Source organism: Mus caroli, chromosome 9 (assembly GCF_900094665.2).
Source record: "Mus caroli chromosome 9, CAROLI_EIJ_v1.1, whole genome shotgun sequence".
NCBI classification, from domain to species: domain Eukaryota; kingdom Metazoa; phylum Chordata; class Mammalia; order Rodentia; family Muridae; genus Mus; species Mus caroli.
This window is the reverse complement of record NC_034578.1, coordinates 116783438-116809382: the sequence shown is the minus strand read 5'-3', so window position 1 is coordinate 116809382 and position 25945 is coordinate 116783438. Positions and strand designations below refer to the sequence as shown.

The 25945-nt window shown below is 49.7% G+C and overlaps 1 protein-coding gene across 10 annotated transcripts in view; it reads right to left on the bottom strand.

The window, feature by feature from the left end:
• The window catches only part of Trak1 (trafficking kinesin protein 1), a 166164-nt gene that overhangs the window by 26921 nt on the left and 113298 nt on the right, over positions 1–25945 (bottom strand). For all 10 annotated transcript variants that reach the window (XM_029481567.1, XM_029481566.1, XM_029481569.1 and 7 more), the window contains 8 exons: positions 17482–17558; positions 8428–8544; positions 6467–6567; positions 5502–5610; positions 3346–3424; positions 2450–2580; positions 1182–1256; positions 425–556 (listed from right to left, as the gene is read on the bottom strand). In XM_029481567.1, coding sequence (XP_029337427.1) covers positions 425–556; positions 1182–1256; positions 2450–2580; positions 3346–3424; positions 5502–5610; positions 6467–6567; positions 8428–8544; positions 17482–17532 — 795 coding nt within the window. In that variant the 5' untranslated portion in view covers positions 17533–17558. The remainder of the gene's footprint in view (positions 1–424; positions 557–1181; positions 1257–2449; positions 2581–3345; positions 3425–5501; positions 5611–6466; positions 6568–8427; positions 8545–17481; positions 17559–25945) is intronic.

Genomic DNA, 25945 nt, shown 5'->3' with positions numbered 1-25945 from the left:
CTTTGTCCGTCACCAAAGCCCTTCAGAGCCTTGACATCAAACAAGCCATACCAGGATCATGGGGGAATGCTATTTTTAAAAAAGTTGGTTCAAATCCCTGACATCAACAGAAGGGTTAATAAACACACAAGGAACCAGGAGAAGTTCAGGCTCTTTAAGGCATGGGTAATAGCAGCCCAGACTAACATCTAACTAAATCAAGTTCTTTGTAAAAATCTCCTAACAGCTGCAGGGAGAGCAGCCTATAAAGAGCTAGTCCATCTCAAGGAATCAGGAGCCCCCAGCTGGCAGGTCCAGTGCAAACTTTAAAGAAGCAAGCAGCTCGCAGGAAAGATGTAGGACCAGGGATCAGAAGGGGACACGAAGCCCTGGGCGCTAAATCTGAGGATGGTCTGGGGAGAGGCGCACAGGAGAACCCACTCACCATGGGGAACAGGCCCAGAGAGTGGTAGCGCCGGGACGTGGGCATCGTCTTGTTCCGCAGGTTCTTCAACTCCTCCTGAGCCTCGTGAAGCATCTCCATGCACTCCGCGTACTTATCCTCCAGCTCTCGGAGCTGTGGGGAGAGATAGAGGGTCTCAGACAGCTCCAGTGAGCACCCAGGTGCCGACACACCCACCAGCCCTCCTGCCTGAGAGGCAGAACCTGCGGCCCTGTGGGCCCACGGCAAAGCGGGCTAGATCCACAAGGCTGGCTTTTCACAGACTCGGAAAGCTGCTCACACGCTCACAGTGGGCAAGCCAAAGAAAACGCCCAGACAAAACATTAAAGAGGCTAAGAGGCAAACCCTCTTCTCCAGCTGCATCTTTCACTTTTGTTTGATACAGGGTCGGTCTATGTAGCCTAGGCTGTCCTTAAACTCATAGCCATCCTCCTGCCTCAGCCACTTGTGGACTGGGATATATGTACTACAATGCCCAGATTCAAGTTGTATCTTTGAACAGGCTCTTTACAAGTCTGTGGCACATCTTGTTCACCTATCTAGTGTCTATCAGGAGTCAGAATATGTCAGGCCCCCGAGGTACTGAATCCAGCCTCCTTACGCTTACACCAAACGGCAGGCACAGAACCCAGGCAAAGCAATATCATGCTAATTCAAGAGTGAAGTGTTTAGTATGAGGGGAATGACCCGGGCCTATGGGGGAGCAGCTTCACGAGAGAGTTCAGGCAGGGACACCCACCTCGGCTGTGAGTTGACGCTGGGCATCCTTGGCAGCGCCCAGGTGCTGGACAAGCTCTTCATTTTCCACTGCGCACTAAACATGGTAAAGATAAGTCACCTCTGTTAAGACACTCAGGAGCCTGACTGTCCCCTCCTGTTACCTGTCTGTGAGGAGCTCAGCACTGTCTAGAGAGAAGCGTGCACCGGATGCTATGGCAGAGCACTGCCTTTCATATAATTAAAAAAACAGACAGGCTTTTAAAAATGTTCTCATTCGTGTTTGTGTGTGTGTATGAGTGTGTAAATGTGTGTGTGTGTATGTGAGTGTACATGAGTGAGCATGTGTGAAAGAATGTGTATGTGTGTGAACCTGTGTGTGCATGTGTGAGGGTATGTGAGAGTACATATAAGTGTGAGCATGTGTGTATATATGTGTGTGTGTATGTGTGTGTATGAATATGTATGTATGGATGTGTGTGTGAATAAGAGAATGTGTATGTATGTGTATGTATGTATGTGTGTGTGAGCATGTGTGTATATATGAGTGAGTGTGTGTGTATGAGTGTATATGTGTATGCGTGTGTGTAAGGATGTATATGAGTGAATGTGTATGTGTGTGTATGTGTGTGTATAAGCATGTATGAGTATGTATGTGAGTGTGTGTGCCTACAGTGCACGTGGAGGTCAGAGGTCACCTTATGAGCATTGGATAAACTCAGGACTTGGCAGCAGGCGCCTTTCTCCACTGAACCATCTCGCTGACCCCGTCAGGTAATTTTGAAGGTAAAGTCTTCCCTGGGCACTTGGCACTTGATTATTCTCCATAGCCCAACCCCCACCTCCAGAGTGTGAGTGCTTTCTGGGAGTCTGTCCTCCCTCCCCTCCCCTTTCTGTCTGTCCTCCCTTCTTTCTTTTCCAGAGGCACCTCCTCTCTTCCTTCCAGTCAGAGCCCAAGGGACACTAGTCAGACACACCACTCTCCCACCAACAATATCTGAAGGGACAACAAACAGCAGACTCCGTGGTTTGTCAGATAAATCCCAAGGCTCTGTATCTACAGCACTTCTCTATGAACCCCACTAACTTATAGATCACCCTTAGGAGCAACATCATCATAAATAACGCCTCGGCCAACCTGCGGCGGTGGTGGGGTTAGTGCCTGAGCTCACTAAACCTCCTCCAGAAAAAAGTATGCATGGCTCAGGTGGGGAACGGGCCTCCCACTTAACCACCTGTCCCATCCCCGCATGGCCACTGCCTCGTCACCCGGAGACGCAGAAGCCTTACAGATTTTGCCTTCTTCTGTAAGTCCACGATTTGCGACAGCAGGTGCGTGATCTCCTCCTGCTGCCGGGCGGCATCTTCCGTCTTCTTAGCCAGCTCCTCAGAGATGCTCGCAATCTGGACGTTGGCATCCCCTGTGACGAAGTAATGACAAGCAGGTGGCTGAGTTGTAAAGCCACACACAGACCAAAGAGGGAACACCGTCTTTACGGGGAGGAGTGGGGATGGGGGCATGGAGGGAGTGGAAGTGGACATCTTTTCAAGTGGTGATGTGGTTCCTGCAGGGGCTGGAAAGAGAAGGAACCCAGCCTTCTCATTGGCTGTCTCTCCTGTGAGGGCTGACTCTACTAACCAAGGCTGTCCCCAGGGCAGGACAGCAGGCTCCAGGAAGAGATCTGGAAGTGATCCCCCAAAGATGACTGCACTTGGCTGAACCCCAGTGTTCCACTGTGAACAGATCACAACAGGGACTCTGCACACAGAGCACTTTGCCTGTGGCTTTTGGAGCTGCAGCCCATTTTACTAGACATGAATATGAGTTGTGTTTCACTTCGCTGAATGCCTTTTCTCTTATCTTACCTGGAAACTCATAATGGAGGGCATGGGGAAGGTCACTGATTTGAATAGCAAAGCTGAGAGTCAGGCCTTCATTGTTGTAAATCAGATCATTGATCTGGGCCGACCTTGAGCATCATCAAATGATTACAATATTCCAATACTGAGTAGACATTAAAATTAAATATCCACCTCACCGAGAGCATGGCTCTCAACTCACAAACGGGCAAAGGCTGGCAGAGGCCTTCTGCTTTCAGAGAATGCCACGGAGCCGTTGGCTGCTGGGGAGGTGGTGGGAGCATCTTAGAGGAGGAGGGGCGGCCGGGCAGGAGGGGCAGACATACTCAGCTCCTTCACGCAGTCGTTCACCAGCTGCTGCTCCTTCTCCTCATAGGTGATGGTCTCTGTCTTCAGCTGACAGGCCTGTGGATGTAGATGACGCTCAGTCAGGGGACGGCGTCCGCACAGTCAGGACTGTCAGGTGGACCAGGGTCTGGGCACAGAGCTGGGCAGTCTCAGGCTTTGGTATGATCCCCTTCAACATCTCTGTCCCTGCACCATCACACACCACGCAGAGACGTACCGTACCTCATCTGTATTCCCTGCCTAGGCCATGGGCAAAGCCCTAAAACAGAGACCTGATGGCTAGGCACCACCAGGGGGCGCCACACAGAGATGGGAGCGCAAGTTCTACCACTGAAAGGCCATGGCATGTTAGTCTGTTTGCTACTTGCCTGTGTGCATCCAGCTCTCATAGATATAACACTTCTGTGGCCTTTATCATGCCTAAGACACTGTCCTGACCACAGCAGCTGCTCTGTGAACAGCCACACAGGAATAGAACTGTTGCCATACCAGACACAGGTTCTGAAGTGCCATTAGCTCTGTCTGACCCAGTTCTACTAAGAACAAACTCAACATGTTAAAGACAGCGTTATGACATGGTCTCAAGAGTCATTCCGAAATGGTGGGCTTGGGGGCTTATCCCTGGAACCCTACCGCTTGGAAGACTAAGGCAGAAAAACTGGTCTGGCCATGAATCTGGAGCCAGCCTGGGCTACACAGTAAGCTATAAGCCAGCCTGGGATACAGAGACCCTGACCCAAACAAACAAAAGCCCCACAAACCAAATAGTCTGGAAGTGATGGTGCACACCTTTAATCCCAGCACTTAGGAGGTGGAGGAAAGCATATCTCTGTGAGTTCAAAACCAGCCTGGTCTACAGAGTGAGTTCCAGGACAGCCAGAGCTATATAGTGAGACCTGGTCCCAAAACAAAACTGGAAAAGAGAGAAGGCACACATAGCTATTCGTAGGACTTTGGACAGCTTGCTCTGGCTGAAAAGAGGAGAGAAGAATGAGACAGCTGGCTCCAAGAGTGTGGTAGGCCCTGACCAGCTGGCTCCAAGAGTGTGGTAGGCCCTGACCACAGGCAGAGATGAAAATTCTGAGGGCATACATGGGGCCACCAAGAATCCACACCTGGATCAGAGCCCTTGTGCTCTATCTTGAGATGGAGGGGCTGGGTGCCTGGGACTGAGGCAGTCACCTGCACCAGATGCCAGGAGACTGCAGCTAGGAAGCATGGGCTTGCCCTTCTTCAGCCATGGGTCTATAAGACCAAGCCTGGGTGACATTGTCAGTCACCCTAAATCACTGGCTAGTGTGGGGTCTGCAAAGATAGGCTGTGGGAAAGAGTTCCTTGTGCCTTGACAGGAGGCTCTTTCCAGTGTGTGGCAAATTCAAAGTGACAGATGGTCTGCCCTCCTGGGGTGTCTCTGGAAGTCTAGAGCCAGCTAAGTAGGCTCACAGCCCAAACCTGACAGACAAGGGCCATCCCTTGCCTACAGACAAGCTCAATGCTAATAAAGACAAAAAACACTAAATCTACTCGAATCAGAGGTCTTAGAGAGTGGTGGTGGGTGAGGGGGAAAAAGCTTGGGTTTAGAGCCAGAGGCTGCAGATCCCGCCTTTGTCATTTATTAACTCTGACATCTTCAAACACCCAACAGCCTGGCACCTGAGTTTCACTGCAAATGAGACTCAAAGTAAGCAGCTGTAGGCCCTACTGTGAAGACTAACAACAGTGATGCTAATAACAGTAATGTAACAATCTTAACAACGTCGGGAAGGTGCCTGGTACAGTGCCTTCCAGGTTCCCAGGCTGCCTCGGCCCAGCCTTTCCAAGTTCACCATGGCAGACCAGTCTCTGAGACCTGGTACACCGTCTTCTTGGTGCATCTCTACTCCTCAATCATTACCCCAGCCTTCGGGCCAGCGCTCGGGTGCCTGTACCCAACCCAGTCTCCACCCACTGCAACAGCCGCCTGGGAAGCAATGCCCACACGCGGCCGAGCCTGCAGCTGAGCACCCTGACTGAAGAGTGCAAGCTCAATCAGGACGTCTTCAGATGGGCGTTAAGCAGATGGCACTGTCACTGAAGCTGTCGCTGCCAGAGGGACACCCCCACCCGAGGGGTGAAAGCGGGGTACACATGTCACCTCAGATCGAAGTACAACGTTCTCCTCTTCAAGGTCCTTGAGCTTCTTCTGAAGAGAGTCCAGGTGGAAGTAATTCTGGACGGAGGAGGAGGACTCATTCCTCTTCAGCCTAGGAGAGCAGCATGCTCAAAATCAGAGAGGTATAGTGGCCACCTTAGCTCACAACAGGGGGCCAGGGGGCCAGGGGGCCAGGGTCATTTAACCAATGCAATTCCAGGATGTCTAAGAGTTACTTAACTCGAGATGGGCATCTATTCACAAGGAATGTTTTTGTGGGCTGCTGAAGCGGCTCAGAAGGGAAAACTCTTGCTGCCACACCTGACAACCAGCCCAGGACCAACAAGGTAAAAGGGGAACACTTAACTCCCGAAAGCTGTCCCCGACCTCCACATGTAAGCCATGTCACGGCCGTGGCCCCACCCACCCACCGCAATGTACACAAATAAATAAATGAAAAATTAAGTGTTCTATATCTGCCTCATATGTGAACTCAGTCCTCATATGTGAATCCTGTGACCTACATGTTCTTAAGAGCTCCATGCTACAGTGAGGAAATCAACATGGAGTGAAGTCACAACACAGCTGTGTCCCTACAGCAGACCACTAAGCTCCCAAAAGCAAGGGTCTCCTGACTTTCACAGAAGCAGCCAGACTTCTGTCCCAAGGACCTGAGGCTCCAGGATCTATGTTTTCATCCACCATTGAGCACACCCCATTCTCACGGATGTGCCAGGGCAAAGGGCCACTCTAACAAGCCAGGATTGACACCTTGTTAAGAGGGAAATTGCCCTCCACTCAGCAGCTCACTTGAAGCAGTGAGGTGGCGTCATTTGAGGCCTTCAGATGGCCGTTCTGGGAAAGACTATCCCCAAGACGCTAGTGGCCCTGCCTAGGGGCCTCCAAGGGCATCCATTCCACATCAGCCCGCCTGCCCTTAGCTCTGGGCACCTGTGCTGGTGACTTACGGGGTTGAGCAGACAGACTCGGGCTCGCTCTCCTCAGCGGCACTGGTGTAGAATTGAAGCAGCTCGTCTTTCATGGACAGCTCATGTCGGAGCTGAGACACCTGTGTGGACAGCAAGGGGCAGATCGATGCTTGCTGGAAGGTGGCAACGTCTTTCTGTGCTCGAACGCCAGAGAGGGGCGGCATCCCAAGTGAAGGCTGGTTTGCTACTCAAAGTTTCAAAACCTTGAGTTTGACAATGTTTAAGAAAAGCCCAGCCCATCAGTTCTGGGTTGGAAACGGTCTCTGTCCTCACATTTGGTCAGAAGAGCAGAGAGGGGAGCAGAAGGCTCTGGAATGATCAGGGGGTTGATGCTTGTTGGCTCTGGAAGCAGCCAGATGACCAGCTGGGCAAGTGGCCAGAACAGTGGGCCATGATACTAAATAAAATGAGAGGCCACTCACTTTGTCAGAACCCACCCAGTGCCATCTCAGAGCAGATCTGTGGCTGTGCTGCCTCTGGGTGGGCTGCCAGAAGTGGTTCACAGACTCTACCCCTCTTAGAAAGCCACACAGCTCTCCATGTGACCAGCACACCTCAGTGTCCCTCAACAAGCTGGTCAGACCCTCTGCTGCATTTAGAGGTTACTGGGCAGAAACTCAGGGTATGGGAAGAAAGACAAGCCTTGAGGAAAGCCACGCTGCTGACTGATGGCTCTGCCACGTGGCTGGTTTGGGCTCAAGGCTTTCAGACAAGGCAGTAGCTATCAAAAAACTTCTCACCTGCCTTTCCAGCACTCAGTGAGGGCTGTGAGGGAGAACTGAAGTCTGTTTTCTGATGTGGCTAGGGGTTTGTTCCAACTTTCCCACACCACGCAGGGCGTGGACTTGGCTGTCCTTGGTGAGTCCACTTGTTTTATATGCCGCATAAAGGTTCTCCCTACCTAGAGGGGCCACTTGATGATTCCCCAAAGGGAAGCATGACCTCATAGCTTTCCAGTTCAAAGCTTCTCCTGAGAAGCAGGCCATCTCCACTCCCATGGAGTAGAATGCTCTCCGTACACACCCAAAAAGTCTCACACCAGATGGCCACCGAAGGAGGCCAGTGGACGACCACTCGCTGACACCTAGGTGATGTCTCCCTCTACTCAGAAAGCCGACCTGCTTCCTTACCTAACTGAGGCCATTTCCCTGAACCAGGGACGGCAAGAACAACTTTATTTCTCCCCGCAACACTACAGCATTCCAGCTTACCATTGCTGAGAGCAAGCTGGGGATGACACACTTTCTTACAAGTGGTTTGAAAACATTAAGCCCAAGTCTGAAATAGCTTTAATGAGAAAAGGGAGTAAGATTGGCTACATCTTAGGGTCTTAGATGAGGGCATCCTTTCCCACTAAGGGAGTTAATGATGGACAGAGAGGAAGAAAAGGTGGGAAGGAAGAGTCCTCAGAGTTAAAACTTACTGCTGGGAGAACAGCATGAGAGGAGAGAAGCCTCCATGGACAGCTGGGCTCTGACCTCCAAATCCCTGTTCTGTCAACCCCAGCTGACTATTATGTCTCCATGCAGTTTAAACATCACTTCCGGGAGTCAGCATCCTTCCTCCTGACTCTAGGCTCCCCTTGGTGATGGTGAAATAGTCCACAGCTGTCCTCTCCCCTGACAGCCTGAGCACCATGAAATGAAGAGTTTATACAATGAAGACTGCAGGCCACAATGTTGCACCGAGTTTATACAATGAAGACTGCAGGCCACAATGTTGCACCGAGTTTATACAATGAAGACTGCAGGCCACAATGTTGCACTGCTCCGGTGCTTAACACAATGTAAGAAGGGCAGCTGCTCCTGCACCTGCTAGTTCTAAGGACCCAGCATAGAAGGTCTACATGTCAAGTCTGGGTTCTCTTGAGTACAAGTCTTGCCACACCTGCCTGTGCTCCCACCCACCTCCCTGACTACTCCCAGGCCAGCGGTCCTCACCTCCTCCCGGATGTGCTCCACCTGCTCTTCCAGCAGTTCATTCCTCTCAGTTAGGGTCTTGTTCTTCTTCAACAATGACTGGCCGATCCTCGCAGCCAGCTCCAAATCCCGCTCTTTCTATGAAAGACAAGAGGGAGAATGCAGACTTAACATCCTGGAGGGGCCAACAGGGCTCAGTGTCAGATGGGCATGCCCAGAAACAGTAGGAGTATTAACAATTCGCCATCCAGGTACTAGATGCCTGTTAAAGAGCAATAACTTTGGTCACACATGTGCAGGAGCCACGCAGGAAAAGTTGATGAAAACCAGGCACATGGAGGCAAAATTGCTTTATTTGTTAAATCGTTGGTAATATTTCTCCCTACTTGAGAGCCAGCACATGGAAACACCATTGACTCAGATGGGTGAATGGATGGATGGATGGATGGATGGATGGATGGATGGATGGATGGATGGGTAGATGACTGGATGGATGAATAGGTAGGTGAATTGGTAGACAATAGATGAATCTATAAATGGATGGATGGATGGATGAGTAGGTGAATGGGTGGGTAGGTAGATGGATGGATGGGTGAATAGATGGATGGATGAATGGGTGGATAGATGAATGTGTGTGGGAACTAAAAGGGGCCCAGGGGAAGGAGGGGGAGGGAGGATAGCCCATGTCTGGCCAGAGTTCCTCCTATGCTCTGGACAGGCGAACATGGGAGGCTGCCAGATGCTTTTCACTCATCCCCAGGTGGGCATCCAAGCCTCTGACCTACTCGATGGGGGATGGACATGGGGTAGCCCCCGACCTGGGGGCCCCGGGGCCACACCCTGTAGCCCCGGGGTTATGGGAGAGGGCTGAGGGAAGAGAGGTTCCCGCACAGGCAAGAATAAGTGCAGCTGAACAGAGACAGTCTATGGTTTTAGAGCTTGATTATAGAAAGGCGGGGGAAAGAGAAAAGGTAAAAGAGAGAGAGAGACTGGCCATGGCCAAGAGGAGAGAAGGAGGAAAAGGAGAGAGAGAGAAGAAAGGCTAGAGAATAAGAGGGAGAAAGTGAGAGAGAGAGAGGAGAGAGGAGAGGAGAAGACAAAGAGAAGAGAGAGGAGTGAGAGAGCAAGGAGAGGCCAAACAGCCCCTTTTAAAGTATGCTGCTACCTTTTCTGTTGCTAGGTAACTGGGGAAGAGTTTAGCCTGAAGGTCAGAAGTTTGGGACATTGCCTACTGCTAGCCACACACTTCTCCTGTGGGGGCTGAGGGGAGAGGTAACTTTGACAGGAGCCAGGGTTCCAGGAGACATGAGAGAACTCCTTCCATCCCATGGAGATGAATTATCACCACCATGTCCCAGGGTTCAACATCTCAGCTGGAGACCAGGCCATCTGTGTATAGCCCAATGCCCAACAAATATGTAGGTAAATAAGTAGATGACAGATGAATCAATAAATAAATGGATAGATGGGTGGATGGATGAATAGGTGGGTGGATGGATAGATAAATGGATGGATGAATGGGTGGGTGAATGGGTGGGCGGGTGGATGGATAAATGGATGGATGGGCAGGTGAGTGACTATGCTCCTGAATAAAGCAAAGAGCTTGCGTAGGAAGACAGGCATCTTTAGCTCACATCAGGAGGACTGAACTAGAACATGCTGAGTTCCGCATTGTAACCAAGGAAGAAACAATGTTTAAAATAAATTAGGTAGGACTTTATTTGTTTTGCTTTTTTCAGTTTCTTCTTATTATTTTATTTAATTTTATTTATTTACAAGAATAATTCTGTAAGGGCAGAGAAGAACCTGTATCAGCTACTCATACTTTAGAGGCTTTGTACGTGTAGGAACAGGGTGTTCTGACAATTCAGCCATGACAACAGGCAGACAGAGTGGGCCACACAAAGACACGGCTGCCTCAGTGGGAAGAAAGATGTCCCAGGTAGGGGACAGGTGCCAACTCCAAATCCATCCCAGTAAGCTCCACCTACTTGCATTAGATAGGCTGGTAAGGTAGAGGACATTCTAGGAGACCTCACCACTTCAGAGTCTACACCAACTGCCCTCTTCACTTACTCTATGAAGAAGCTGGACGGGCCAGCTGGAGCAGAGACGGTTGAAGGCTCCGATTCCACACTGGGTACTAACTACTCTCATAGCCTGAGTGTTCCTTTCCCCCAGAATCGGCAGCACTATAGTTTTGTTCAAGCCACAGAGGTGAGAAATCACTAAAGTAATCACAGTTGGTAACTTGCATGATAGAAATGAGATCATAAAAAGATGAAGAGGCACGGGAAAGCAGCTGAGCTTTTCACGCAGCATTGTACAGAAAGGGATGCCAGCGTGGAGAAGGCAAGAATGGCTGAAGTGCCTATCTGTGAGAAACAGTCGTTTTAAAGGCCTCGGGTTATAAGAAACCCCCATCCTCTCCCCCCACAGCCCGGGACGTGCTCCTTCACAAACTCCCCACCTCACTGGTTTGGGACACTCAGCCTTGTGTAATGAACAGTCTGGGGCTTCAGATGGCTGCCTGTTCTGACCATGGGCTCCGTCATGTAGCAGACTGCTATGTAAGAGCACTGATTGCTCTTCTAGAGGGTCCAGGTTCTGGTCCCAGCACCCACATGGCAGCTCATGACCTTCTGTAATTTCCCAGAGGATTTGATGCCCTCTTCTGGCCTCTGTGGTCACCGGGCACACAGTGCACAGATGTACACACGGGCAAAACCTTCATACACATAAAAATAAGCCTTTTTAAAAATTAGAGAAAAATCAAAACTGCTCCTCACAAACAGGCTGGGTTATCTGTAATTTTCTAACTCGGATTATTTGTAACTTTCTACTTTGGATTACTTGTAACTTTCTAACTCCGGGTTTTGAGACCAGCACACACCAGTCACCAAGGAGAGAGGGGCTTAGTGCCACCTGCTTGTCGGTGACTCTGATGTACTCCTAAGTACACTTCACACACCATTAAAATCCACTCCTGACACTGTTTTAGGTGAAAAATGACAGCTCAAAAATGAAAATATGACAATGCCTTCCACAAAGCACAGGCGTTATTCTGTGCTCAGGCTTTGGCTGTGTGTCTATAGAAGTGAGCCATAGACACCCACTACATAGTTGGACCTTACATGCTTTCCCACCATCCCTAATCACACAAAAGCTCAGCACGCGTGGAAAGGGAGCTTCACGTGGCCACAGGACACGCTGGCAGTCCCAGCAATCAGAGATGCTCAACCCTGACTTTATCCTCAAGGGCCCTGGGGAGACACCTGTGGCCCTTTGTCATCCTCAGACTCTGGCCATGCCTCACCTGAGGGGAGGGACAGGAAGAATGGTGTGGCTGCCCAGGATGTGAGTACCCAGAGGCAAACTCAAGATTAGCATTAAGTCAAAATGGTTCCAGTCCTCTCACCTGTGGCTAAAACTGCTCTAGCAGCAATGTTCACTTCTCTACAGAAGCCTGGCCTCCCCCGGCCTCCCTCAGCCTCCCTCAGGCCTGTTAAATCCCCTGCCAGGACAAGCACCCAGCCCAGATGGGGTGCTCAGCAGGAGCTTAACATTCTCTGCTCACTTCCTGACCACGTTCCTTGATGATTTCACCCCATCGAAGATGCTAATTTCCAACAAGCACAGATGTGAGTTCTCAATGCAAGGAGCACCTCGGGCACTGAGGCAAGGAGCACTACAGGGCAAGGAGCACTATAGGGCAAGGAGCACTACAAGACCAGGAGCACTACAAGGCCAGGAGCACTACAGTCAGTGAGGCAAAGAGCACCTCAGGAAGTAAGGCAAGGAGCACCTCAGGCACTGAGGCCAGGAGCACTATAAGGCAAGGAGCACTACCAGATAAAAAGCACTACAGTCAGTGAGGCAAAGAGCACCTCAGACAATGCTGCAAGGAACACCATAGTCAGAGAGGCAAGGAGCACTATAGTCAGTGAGGCAAGGAGCACTACAAAGCAAGCCACAGCTGGAGGACATGAAGGGCAAGGCTTCCCAAGGGACAGGGAGGGCTGGCACCTCAGAAGGACAAGGACAGAGAACAGAACAGGAACAAACACACAAGGTCAGGAAGCCCTTTGCCCCTGACCACACCTCACAGCTGCAGGGCCTCTGGCCTCTTGCTCTCTGCCCACCCAGCTGGGAGCAGCTATCACAAGCCTACACTGGAAATCTAATCTTTATAGTAATTACCCAGGGCACGTCTGCAGGATGAAAAGCAGGAAGGGATGAAAAACTGCTTATGAGTAACAGGAAAACCCGAATCCTGTACTGCCTCCAGTCTATCTTGTCTAGCTTGTTTCTGGCTTTTGGGTGTCTGATAGTGTTGTCTGAGAGAGAGGGTCTAGGAGTTCATTCAAGGCTCACCTTGAATCCTTGGTCCTCCTGCCTTAGTCCCTGTACTGCCACAGCTGGCTCTGTCCAGGTTTATCAAGGCAACAAGATTGTTAGTTTCTTTTGAGAATCACAGATATAGGGCAAGGTGTATGTGTGGGTATGCCTATGTGTCTGTGTGTGTGTGTATCTGTCTGTCTGTATGCCTGCATATATGAGTATGTGTGTCTATGTGTTGCCTGCATGTTTGAGTGTGTCTGCTTGTATGTGTGTGCATGCCTGCACACATGTGTGCATGTGTGTGTATATGTGCACCTGTCTGACATGTGTGAGTGTGTATCTGTCTCTGTGTGTCTATGTGTGTGAGTGTGTATGTGTAGGGGGGGAGGAGTCACCTCCCATTTCTTGTTGCCAGTCAACATAAATTGAACATTTAGTTCTAAAATCAAGAAAACAGTCAGGAAATGAGTTTGGTTTTAACCTTAGTGGCCACCACAGACTATAAATAACTAACTCAGGCCCTGGAACAAGCAAGCCAGTCAAAACCATTTCTTTACTCTCTGAGAAATGAATCAAGGTCACTTGAAAGCCTACAACCTGATGTTAGCCCTTGTCACCAACACACACTGGGCTGGCTAGCACTCTCCGTGGAGATGCTTAGCCTACACCCACGCTCAGCAGTGACTCATCCCATTCACCAATTTTAGGATAAAAAGTGTAACTATGGGCCAGCAGAAGGCGCGCTCTAACTGGGGCAGAAGCAGTGAACTCTTAGGTACATCCCAATACAGTCAGGCAAGCAAGCCTGAAGATCTCACACACACACACACATACATACACATACACACACACACACACACACACACACACACACGGCTTGCAGCTGTGCTTGAATGCCCTGAGAAAACCCTGCAGCACACAGTATGCAGTTGGTATGTACACCAGCATTCCTGAACAGAGCCACAGAACCCAAGCAAGAATGGTGTAAGGTGGCTGTAGCAGTCAGACTATGAGTTATCCAGTTCCAGAGAAAGGCAGGGACTTCCCTGTGATATCTTATCAGGATCAAGGACAAAGGGGACAGCAGCTATTTATAAAACAGGGAGGTGCAGGCATGATTGCCTATCAAAAATAAAACAAGAAAGCAGTAACTAAGAAGGGGGGAGGGAAGAAACTGCTCTAAGGAGATGTGATTTTCCTTTTTAAAGCTAGGATTTCATATGGCCATGTTTAGTCAGAAAATTAACCAAGGAAAAGAGAATTCTTTAAAACAAAAATTTTGAGACAAATCTCATGTAGCCCAGGCTAGCCTCAAACTCCCTAGCTAGCTGGGAATGGCCTTCAACTCTTTGCCCTCCTTCTTTGTCCTTCCAGGGGCTGAGACTGCAGGCAAGCACTACCAGCCTGGCCAAAGCGGGGAGTTCTTCATACAGGGACTCTGTATAAAGGGATGGAGACCTTGGGAGGGGTCTGGAAGGGACTTTGAATGTTAAAGCAGAGAGCAAGGTGGTAGGTACCCCATGGAATAACACCCACAATGAGGCCTCATCTATCACAGCCAAGGACTACAGGCTGTGGATGCCCAGAGCCACAAGGGCACAGGGCCTGTGATTGTCTTGACAACCAAGAAGCCATATTGCCAGAGACTCAAGTGTTCTCAAATGCAATGGGCAAAGCTCTGAGTCCCATCAGGGAATAGTTACGAGCCAGAGCCAAAGTCACTGGGATCCTGGTGTCTGTCCTTCAGACTTAGGTCCCTCCACTGTGACAATATCATCTACCATCAAGAGCAGCTGTAGAATTAATGTAAGACAGATGGACAACTGTTGAGGTTTGGTCTGCTGCTATGAATTATAATGCCAAATCTTGTATCCTAAGGTCGAGTTGCCTTAAGACAGCGTGAATGCTCACATATGCCAGCTTTGGTTGTGCAAGCCCTGCTCCTTAATTTAAAACTATTGATTGAATAGAGATGCCTCCAGCCTGTAGCTGTGCAGAAGACAGGTAAGCAGGGGTCTTAGGCTTGGGCTCTAAGGCAAAGACCACAGAGAGAGGACGGAGTCAGAAGTAGAAGTCACCATGGGGTAGGTGTATTGTGCGCACATGGCCTCAAGGGTCAGCCTGTTGGAGTAAGAGCAGCTTAGACGAAACACAGCACGTGATAGCTTGGGATTATTGACAGGAAAGCAGGCAAAATAGCACAGAGGGCTGATATCTGCCCAGCTCTAGTGTTGAAGGCTTATAATAAATATAAAGGTTTTGTGTCCTTTATTTGGGAACTAAATGATCTAGGGTGGAGCAGAAACCCCCAATTAATATCTACAGCAGTTAGCTGCTTGCCAGATTTCACCCCTACAAGTGCAACTAGAGACAGATCTCCCACAGAAGGGATGGGATCTCACGGCAGGAGCTCAGACACAAGACTGACCAACACAAAGGCTCCCGTGCTTCTGTCTCAGTGGGGACGTAGCTACCGTGGCCAGGTTCCAGAGCAGCCTCACAGGTCCTTACAGCATGAGAGTGAGGCAGGTAAGTGCAGACTGACGGACTTGACCTGTGGGCCGCTCTGAATGCCACCTCTGCAGGCCAGGAAGGGGGTAAGGCAACCATGGAGAGTGTGGGATGAGAGCAGAGGCCAAGGACTTAGAACAGGGAGAGGGTGACGCTCACCACCGAGGCTCAGGAGCCCAGAATCCCCCACAAAGGCCTAGAAAAATGGTCCTAAGAAAAGGGCCCTCAAATGGGGGAAGAAATCCCACACAGGGAAAGGTCAGCAGGTCCATTTCCAAACCCAATATGCAGCCAAGAGAGCCTGAAGCTGGGCCCACACCAGCCTCAAGATGGTGACAGCCTAGTATCACCAGAAGGCAGGAGGACCACCACAGAGTCCCAAATCCTGGTATCACCTACGTGGAGCTGAGGGGTTCTTGTCTCCTCCTTCAGAATAGAACAGATGTGTGCCTGGGTGAGTGGAAATGTCACATACAAAGAAGGAAGAAACAACGCAAGGGAGAGGAAGACGTGAGGGGCAGAGGGTTGGGGGCTGCAGGAACCACAATCCCACCACACTGTCGGGACCTGCCCGTACTGCAGTCTCACCCACCGCTGCCTGCAACAGTCACTGTGCTTTCAGTGTCTCCCCCAAGATCCCACCCTCTTCCTGGGGAGCTGCTAATGGAAAGTCACTGGACACAGAGTCATCCTAGATTCTAGAATCAAGGCCCAGAGCTGCCTGTGCACTGAAGGCCAGGTTTGTGGTGGGGCCATTGCTGAAGGACGGGCACTGTATACATACATACACACACACACACACTCACTCACACACACACACATATACATATACATACATACACACACACACATAAACACACACCTATCCCCTTAGTCCCATCCCCATCTGGCAGTGAGGTTTTGGGAGGCTGTGTCATGTTGAGGAGGTGAATCCTGGCTGCAGGCAGTAGGTCAGCAGGGGCCAGCTTTTGCAGGTTATAATCTGGCACTGAGTTCCAGCCACCTTCTGTTTCCTTGCAACCCCATGAACTGAACAACCACGCCCTCATGCTCTCACTTCCACAGGGGAAGCCTCCCTGCCACCTCTTCCTCTAATATAATGTGCTGAAATCCCCGAAACCATGAGCCCAAAATAGCACCCTCTTCCCAACCCCCACAAACTGTTTCTGTCAGGTTTGGTCACAGGCATAAAAAAAAAAAATTACCAGTATTTCTCCCGGGGACTGCCCCACCCTGGCCTTCAGGTATTCAGGGCATACCCATGTGTCCTCAGGGGGCGTCACAGTCCCCTATTCCCAAATGAAAACAGGACACTAAGACCAGCTGAGAATGTCAGTCTCTTGAGGGCATGCCATCCGCCTGATCTGACTTGTTTTCCCCAGATCAGCCATGGCAAGCACTCCTGCTGCTTTGTATTTCTATGTTGATGCTGCGCTTCGCTCCACCAGCCAGCTGAACAAAGTTCCCGAACTACGTTCTGAAACCACAAGCAAGAACATACCCTTCTCCTGAAGGTAGTTTAGGACTCTGATCAGAAGCTGGGTGTCCCGACAAGTACTTAAAGGACACTTTTTTTTTTTTAAATGCCATCAATTCAGAATATCAAAACCAAACAGGTGTATCTGGTCTGCAGCTTACTGTTTACATCCCACAGGTGTATCCAGCCTGAGGCCTGACGACTGTGTACATCCCAAGATGGCTACAAATGTGGGCTCACGCATGTGTCAATGGCAATGTCACACTGCAATGTCACAAGCTGGATAACTCCAATCTCACATATCAGCGGGGCATGACAGTATGTTTCTGTAATCCCAGCCCTTGGGAGGCAGAGGTCAAAGCATCAGGAATATGAGGCCGGCGTCAGCTACACAACAAATCTGAGGGCAGACTTTGCTGTAAACGGTAACAACAAATCTAATTCATGTATACAAAACCAATAGCTGCAAAGGCCTAGGGATAAAGCTCCTAGGTGTGATGGTGAATATCTTTAACCCAGCCCTTGGGAGGCAGCGGCAGGCAGATCTCTATGAGTTCTAGCTCAGCCTGGTCTACATAGCAAGTCCCAGGCCAGCCAGGGCTACACAGTGAGATCCTGTCTCAAAATAAGCAAAGTAGCAAAATGAAAACACTAAATTGCATACTACAAGGCGCAGCGTAAGGGTCCTTCCTGAAACAGCCCACACGGACCCCCTCTAAAGGCCCTCACCTCCCCCAGACACTCACCTCCTCAAGAAGCCTGGTGACAGCATCAATGTCATTGTATGTCTTAGTCATCTGGCCAACTCTTTCGGCACATAGAACTGCAAGAGACAGAAAAGGCAGTGAGATCGCTAACGGCGGAGAGCTGGCTACGGGTGGGCATCTAACTTGGCTCCTCAGACCGTGACATCAGGGATTCGACCCACACCATCCTCACCATCACCAGGCTCTGCCTCCAGTGATGCTGGACTGTGGGTTACCCACTGACCACAGAGACAAGGGCGCGGTAGGTCGGAGCTTTCAGAAAGCAGCCGTCTGTATAACTATTAAACAACAGTCTACAACCTACAAGTTCACAGTGACACACACCCTTCTTCCTGACTGGCCTAGACTCTAAAGCTTCTGTATCTGCAGCATTAGAGTGCTGTCCTTTGAAAATCTACTGCACAGCCATTACCACCATGGCTGCTGCACACACATGCATACACATGCACATACATACATGCACCCAAACAGGCACTCACACATGCCTCCATGTACACATATGCACACATGTATACATATGACACACATGCATATATGCATAAGCATGCACCCATGCACACACATGCACACACATGCACACATGCACTCACACCCATGCACACACCTGCACACATGCACTCACACCCATGCACCCACACACGCACACTGAGCACAATTCCATGACATGTACGGCCCACTGCATCATGAGAGGCTGCTTATGAACCACTTTAGATCTTTGCCTTCTCATTTCCTTCTACTGAGGAAGGCTCTAGACTGCTACTGCCTCCAGGACAGTGGCTCCCAACCTTCCTAAGGCTGCGTGAGGCCCTTTAATACAGTTTTCATGCTGTGGTGACCCCCAACCATAAAATTATTTGCCACTTCGAAACTGTTACTTTGCTGCTGTTATGAATCACACACTGTGTTTTCCAGTGGGCTTAGATGACCCCTGTGAAGGGCCAGACCCACGTTCCACCCCAGAACCTGTGCAAAAAAGCATGCAGGCGTGGTGGGGTGAGTTTGTAAGCCCTGCACAAAAGAGATGGAAACCGGTGTCTGAGGAATGACACTGGAAGTTGACCCCTGACCTCCATGAGCATCCCCTACATGCACACACACACACTCGGGCACACACACTCGGGCACACAACTTCACAGCGATGTAATGTAACACAACCCTGGAGAATAATCCTATTAACAGTGAAAGCTTTCATAATGACCCACATCCGACGACAGCCGCTGAGAGGCACCTGGGACACGAAGTCTCTCACCAAGTCACACCCAGAGCCTTGCTAGAGAGCTGTCACTGGAATTCGGCAGCCTGTAAATATTTTAGTGTGCAAGCAGAGCTGATCCTAGAGATGAGCTCAGAGAAACCTGATCTTCTGGAATGATTTCCTAGCTCAGGCCGAGCCTGAAATCTGGCTTTCAATCTGAAGCACAGGAAACCTGGAAGTGAGAGCCTGTCCTCTGCCTCCTCCCCTTCCATGGCAGCCATTTCCCCCACAGAGTCCTCTGCCTTCTGGCAGCAGACACTGCCTGGCTTTTTAGCCTTCCTCCTTGCCTTCACGTTGGCCGGCAAGGGAATGGCAGGGAGGTGTATAAAGGGGTAGTCTAATCTGCTATCCATGGAATCCAGCTCAAATGCTCTGCACAGTTCAGTGGCTCAAGGTCAACAAGTTGTCTCTGTGAAGACTGCTGGGCTACTAGGAGCACTTGTTTTTCTCCTGAGCAGCTGTGAGGTTCCACACGGAGGAAAGGATCCAGGCTTTTACTCCAGCCTTGCACTCATCAGAGGTAACACAATTTAAAAATTCTAGGATAGGACACATCAATTGATGGAGCTGACCCAGCATGCATGAAGCCCTGGCTCCTTCTCCAGTACCATATGAACCACACACAGTTGTGCACACCTGCAACCCCAGCAGGAGGGAGGCAGAGGCAAGACAAACCAAAACTCAAAACCAAGCCAGGATCTCTGCCGTGTTCCTGTAACCACAGACAGACAGTGATGTGCAGTCTTAATAATATGGAATGGATCCTTCTGTGCCCTAACCCAAATCCTAAAGTGGCTTTAATCTATAGAAATATCGTACCCCGGAGCTCTTGACTCTAGCTGCATATGTATCAAAAGATGGCCTAGTCGGCCATCACTGGAAAGAAAGGCCCATTGGACACACAAACTTTATATGCCCCAGTACAGGGGAACGCCAGGGCCAAAAAAAAAAAAAAAATGGGAATGGGTGGGTAGGGAAATGGGGGAGAGGGGGGAGGGTATGGGGGACTTTTGGGATAGCATTGGAATTGTAATTGAGGAAAATACGTAATAAAATATATTTAAAAAAAAAAAAAGAAATATCGCATGTCAGACCCAAGTCCCAAAATGGCTTTATTCTATAGAAATGTCACATGTCAGACCTAAGTCCCAAATGGCTTTATTCTATAGAAATGTCGCATGTCAGAACTGAATGCTGCCTCAGCCTTCTCTGGTTCATTGATCGTCATCTGTGTGTCCCCCTTGGCATGATGCTCATTTGCATACACATATATTGACGGCAGAGCTGGCAGTCTTTCCAGTCTCTTCTCAAGCCCACACTGTCACCAGGCGCAGACTGTAAAGAGGCTGGGCATGCTCCCTTCATGTTCTCAAGACTGACAACCTCACTAGAGTCTCCGGGGTGGAAGGACATTCCACAAGACGCAGTCTATTGCCTAAGCCCAAACATCCAGGTAAAAAAACACTGCTTGCTCTAAGCAAGGCTTATGTGAAGTATTTCAGTATGTATGCTTTTAAATATATATACTATCACAATTTAAGGAGAGATATGTACGTGTGTGTGTGTGTGTGTGTGTGTATGTACACATATACACACATACATACATATACACACACATACACTAATAGTATACAGAAAATAAAAAGCAAAGCAACCACAAAAATATGAACATTTGGATAGGGTCACAGATTTTAATTTTGCTTATGCTTTAAAAATGATTCTAAAAGAGCAGAGTTTGAAGGAAAGACTATCCAGAGGCTGCCCCACCTGGGGATCCATCCCATAAACAACCACTAAAACCAGACACTATGGTGGATGCCAACAAGAGCTTGCTGACAGGAGGCTGATATAGCTGTCTCCTGAGAGGCNCTGCCACTGCCTGACAAATACAGAAGTGGATGCTCACAGCCATCCATTAGATGGAGCACAGGGTCCCCAATGAAGGAGCTAGAGAAAGTACCCAAAGAGCTGCAGGGGTTTGCAGCCCCATAGGAGGAACAACAATATGAACTAACCAATATCCCCAGAGCACCCTGGGACTAAACCACCAATCAAAGAAAACACAGGGTGGGACTCATGGCTCTAGCTGCATATGTAGCAGGGGATGGCCTAGTCGGTCATCAATGGGAGGAGAGGCCCGTAGTCCTGTGAAGGTTCTATGCCCCAGTATAGGGGAATGCCAGGGCCAGGAATCGAGAGTGGGTGGGTTAGTGAGCAAGAGGGGGCAGAGGGGATAGGGAATTTTCGAAGTGGAAACTAGGAAAGGGGATAACATTTGAAATGCAAATAAAGAAAATATCTAATAAAAAAATTTTTAAAATAAGGGGAAATGATTCTAAAAAATAACTATAGCAACACTACACTATCGAGGGAAATTATTTAAGATATTTTACAGGAAATAGACAGTTGACTAATATAAGGTCACAGGATCTCTCTGGCTGACCTTTAAGATAAATTAGTATCAGCAGAAGCCTTCTCTTAGTTAACAGATGACAGAGATGCATCTTATGGGGCACAGGAAGATGCTGACCTCATCTAAACATCATGCAGCAATTGATCCAGGCTGCTTCTATCGAGCATGCTCGCTGGGGTCAGTTACTGACCACACAGCCCATGCGATCCTCAGAGCACTTCAGAGTGGTTTCTCACAGCCTTTCACAAGTCAGAAGATCAGGCCCAGCCGGGGGGCTGCAGAACTCAAGGTCAGACAGACTAAGCAGGGCAGCAGGTAACCTCTGTGTCTGGGAAGCCTCTGACGCTTTCCCATCGCCTCTTCCCAGCAAACCTTCAGGGCACTTCAACGTGGAAGCTGGGACCTGACACGGACAGTACTGCAGAGAGGTCAGGTCAGGGCACCGCAGGGGTGAGTTTATGAAGTATACACCAAGCTGAAGTGAACGCACAAGCAGCAGAGATGACGTCATCAAACTGGACCCTTACCACAACCAGCAGAAAACACGGGGGAAAGCTGAGGTACAGCTGGAGCTCCTGACCGAGCTTCTCCCATGGAGGCCGAGCTTTGGCCTCTCCGTTCCCACTTGTAGGCATTTTTATATCATGGGCCTAAGGACAGCAGCGTCTATTGGAAACAGCTTACCTCCTAGCTGTCGGCAACAACACAATGCATTAGCTCTTGGGCTATTTAGTTTTCCTCTTCCCTCCCTGTCACAGAGCTGGGGCTCAACTCATCCTCAGTCAAAGGGCCTTGGAGGACACAAACACACTTAGGTCTGAAGTGGGATGAGCAGCCTGGCTTCCAGGGGCTGCTTCGCTGTGAGCTCCCAAGCGTTGCAGGTCAAAGAGACTGAGGCTACACTGTAGGAGCTGAACCTCACCAGTCTGACGTCTGAACTCAAACAGGACAGGGCACCATAAAGGGCAGAGCAACGTTCAGAACCTGCACGACAGAGAAAAGAATCCTTGACCTTGGAGAGGTTTTCACAGAAGGTGGGGTCGGGAACCCAGGCCCAGGCTGGCTCCCTAACTGCTGGGTTTTAGATGAGGTGGTAGACTAAGGAGAGTAAGAAAGGAACAAGCCTGCCTTTCAACTACAAGGCGAGTAAACCAGAATCTGCTTCTCACGTTTGGCTGTCTACCACAGAGCTCGGCTATGTCCTCTCTCCACAGGGACCCAGGCCATGCTATCAAATCCACCCCAAAATGTGTCCAGAGAGAAAGCAGCTACAAATCTCTATAATTCAGGAACACTATGGTCCATATGCTAACGAAAGCATTAAATGCATCCTGCCTCAGACAGCAGATCCACAGGGCACACTCAGCCTTCTGCACCACCCGTGACTCTAAGGGATGCGGTCATCCCGCACCCTTGGGGTGCACAGGAAATAGGTCAATGCAGGAGACACTTCAGAAATAAACAGCTTGAAGGGCTGAAGGGTGCAAAGCCCTTCAAAGAGCTGGGATTGTTAGTTAGACATAGAAGCACGCACCAGTGATCCAAGTGTGCAGATTAGCCAGGTCTACAAACTGAGACCCTGTCCCCAAAAGCTAAGGATTCAGACTTTTGTCATAGGCCTATAGAAAACCACTAGAGGGTTTTCACAGGATAGCATTGGTGTGCGGTTTGTATCTCACAAAACATTTTGGCCCAGTGTGGAGTGACTGGGTATGATACACATAGCAAGCCTGGTGACATGCGTTGTTAATAAATGTGCTAGATTCTTCCAGAGGGCTCCTCCCTGAGTGACACTGTGAGATAAGGACTTAGTAGGAGGTAGAACATAGCGTAGGCTCAGACACAGCCAACAAGAGCGACCACCCTCCCCCCACCCCCCACCTCCAGTAGCAAGATAGGCTGCAAATGAGACCATGACTTTGGGATAGTCACAGCGTCGTAGAGTGAGCTCTGAACATCACTACCAGTGTTGTCACAGAAGGCCTGGTGACAGAGATGCCCTCCTGGGAACTGGCAGGCTGGGCTGCACTGCAGTTTGGGAGATCCCACTTGGAGGAGCTGGAAGGGACCAAGACTTTCTTCTTGGGGAACAAGCCTAGGCTAGCTGACCAGAGAAAGGGACCCCTGGCATTAGGCTGAGGTTCTGAGGGGTGCTTAGATCCAAAAACCAACGTGTGATATTTATGCAAGTTAAACCACACCCCAAATAATTTTGAGAATACATACCGGCAGACCCCAGCTTCCCACCCAATCAGGAGTGACCTTGACTGAGGACTCAGACACAAACCCTACTAGGGAAGGAGATGATGGGGTCATGGGGTCAGGCTGGCAGGGGTAGAAGGAATGAGGAAGGGAATAAACTAAATGCTGACTGGCAAAGGCTAGAGCAGACAGCAGAAAGTCGGAGTGCTGGGCCGCAAGAGCAGAGAGGAGATGCACTGAGGGTGGGATAGGTGGTGAGGAACTGCACAGCTCCATGGCTGCCACCTGCTCTTCCTGAGGGTCCCTGTGTCACCATGTCACAGTAACAGGCGTGTAAGCTCCTTGACACTGTGGCCTGATCAGCCATCTTAGAGCTTGAAGACCACACTCTTCATCCATTTTGGTGGAATAAATGCATAGCTGCTGTGAGGACACCCAGTCAGCGTCAGCATGAATACATGAAAGAGTATCTTACAGCTCTGCAATATATGTATGTGCACACTTGTGGGCATGTGAACATAAACAAAGACATTGCTATCCCTCAAGAAAACGCTGTTTCCTCGTAACTCAAAGGCCACACAGCCAACTTCCATGGCTGAGGCCATCCAGGACTGCAGGTTTTCAACAAAGGGTGCTTTAAAAGTCAGGCTCTGAAGTCAGGTGGTGGTGGTGGTGGTGGTGGTGGTGGTGGTGGTGGTGGACATTTTTAGTCCCAGCACTCAGGAGGCAGAGGCTGGCAGACCTCTGAGTTTGAGGCCAGCCTGGTCTATGGAGGGAGTTTCAGACAATCGGGGCTACACAGAGAAACCGCCTTGAAAAACCAAGAAAAAATAAATAAAAAGGTTCTAACTGGCCCCCCAAGGAGCTTTTCCTCTTGTCGCTCGTAGCTTATTATCCACTTATAACTTGTATTATAAGAAGTTCAGGCCAGCCAGCAAAGATGGCTCAATGGGTAAAGAGGCTGGATGCCAAACCTGATGACTAGAGTTCAATCCCCATGACACACTTTAGTGGAAGGAGAGAGTCGATTCCAGGAAGTTGTCCCTGACCTGCACACTCACGCCAAGGCATGTGCATGCACACACACACAAATGTATTAATGTAAGAAAACATTTGGAAATATACTGACTAAGCAGCCATGTACCCCAGAAACACCAGCCTGCCCCGTGGAGGCAGCAGCAGGTGTCAGGACAAGAAGCATCGCTCCGGTCTGGCCCTTGATCCACAGGAAGCAAGCGTAATAAATCCTACTGTCTGCCCTGTTCACACAGCAGTGGGTGGAGGCCCAGGACCTGTGAGCCACAGCCTAAAGGCTCCCTATCAAATCCTGGTTGAGTCACCTCACAGACCAGGTTTCCGGGCCTCACAGAACACGCATCTTGTAAAGCTAGTCTGCATGCCTTTGATTTAACACATTCATGTCCTGCTTTAAAATGTACCCAGCGCTGCCACTTCCTGCAACAAGCAGCCTGCAGACATGGGACGTCCAAGACCATCCGCCTCTGGAGCAGGCAGCTGTCCACCTCCTTGTGGGTGCTCATGCCCACTCTCCACCAGGCTCATGCATGCCCAGTGATGCCTCGCTCGGTGTCTACCCTGGCCTCCGCACCTGCTATTTCCTCTGGGGAGACTGTCTTTCTCTCACATCTCCATCTGGGAATTTCCTGCTCTTTCCACAGCCCAGCAAGAAGGAAGTCCATCTGAGCACCTGATACCCTAGCCATGTCTCTCCTCTCGAGCCCACATCTGTGAAATGGACCAAGGAGATTTGGCAAAGAACCAATGGCAACTTGTCGTTGCATGGTTCTTGTGAATGCCGAACAGGAGCAACCCCACAGAGACCCAGGGCTGAGTAAGCTGAACATGTTGCCAGGGAAACCAAGGCTCTAAGAAGGGTAGCCGGATTACCTAAAGTCACAGAGCCTTTTGAGCATCCTAAGTATCTGCCGGTGGGAAATGAAAACAAGCCTCTGCCTAAACTGAGCTCACGGCAATCATTACAGGCAAGAAGTAGAAACAAGATACATTAACGGTTGAATGAACAGAGCGTGGTGTATCCATACCATGGAATATTGCTTAGACATAAAAAAGGAACTCGGAAGAAATACATACCACAACATAAACAAACCTCAAAAATCCTTATCCTTGGGGGGGGGGGGTTAGAGGGGAAGACACAAAATGTTGCTTTGTTCTAGGATCCTACTCATATAGAAGGTGCCTTAGCATTTGCTTAGGACTGGGGCTAAGTGTATGAGGTTCTTACTAGGGAGAAAAGGAAGCAGAATCTACGTGCGAATTGCAGGAAGGGTTGCACAATTCAGGGCATTCATACAAATCATGAAACTGCCTGGTAACAATGGATGACTTTTATAGAATACAAATTACATCCTGGTATTTTCAGTAACCAAATACGTACAAACAAGGGTCACTAAACCACAACATATCCCTACCACTTCCCTATAGCAATGTGTGAAAACGTTCTTTTGTTCCCTCAGCCCTGACTATGCCTTGTCTGGGTTGCACTGGTGTTGCCAGACAGGGAACCATCCAGGAACAACTGCAGAGGAACCAGG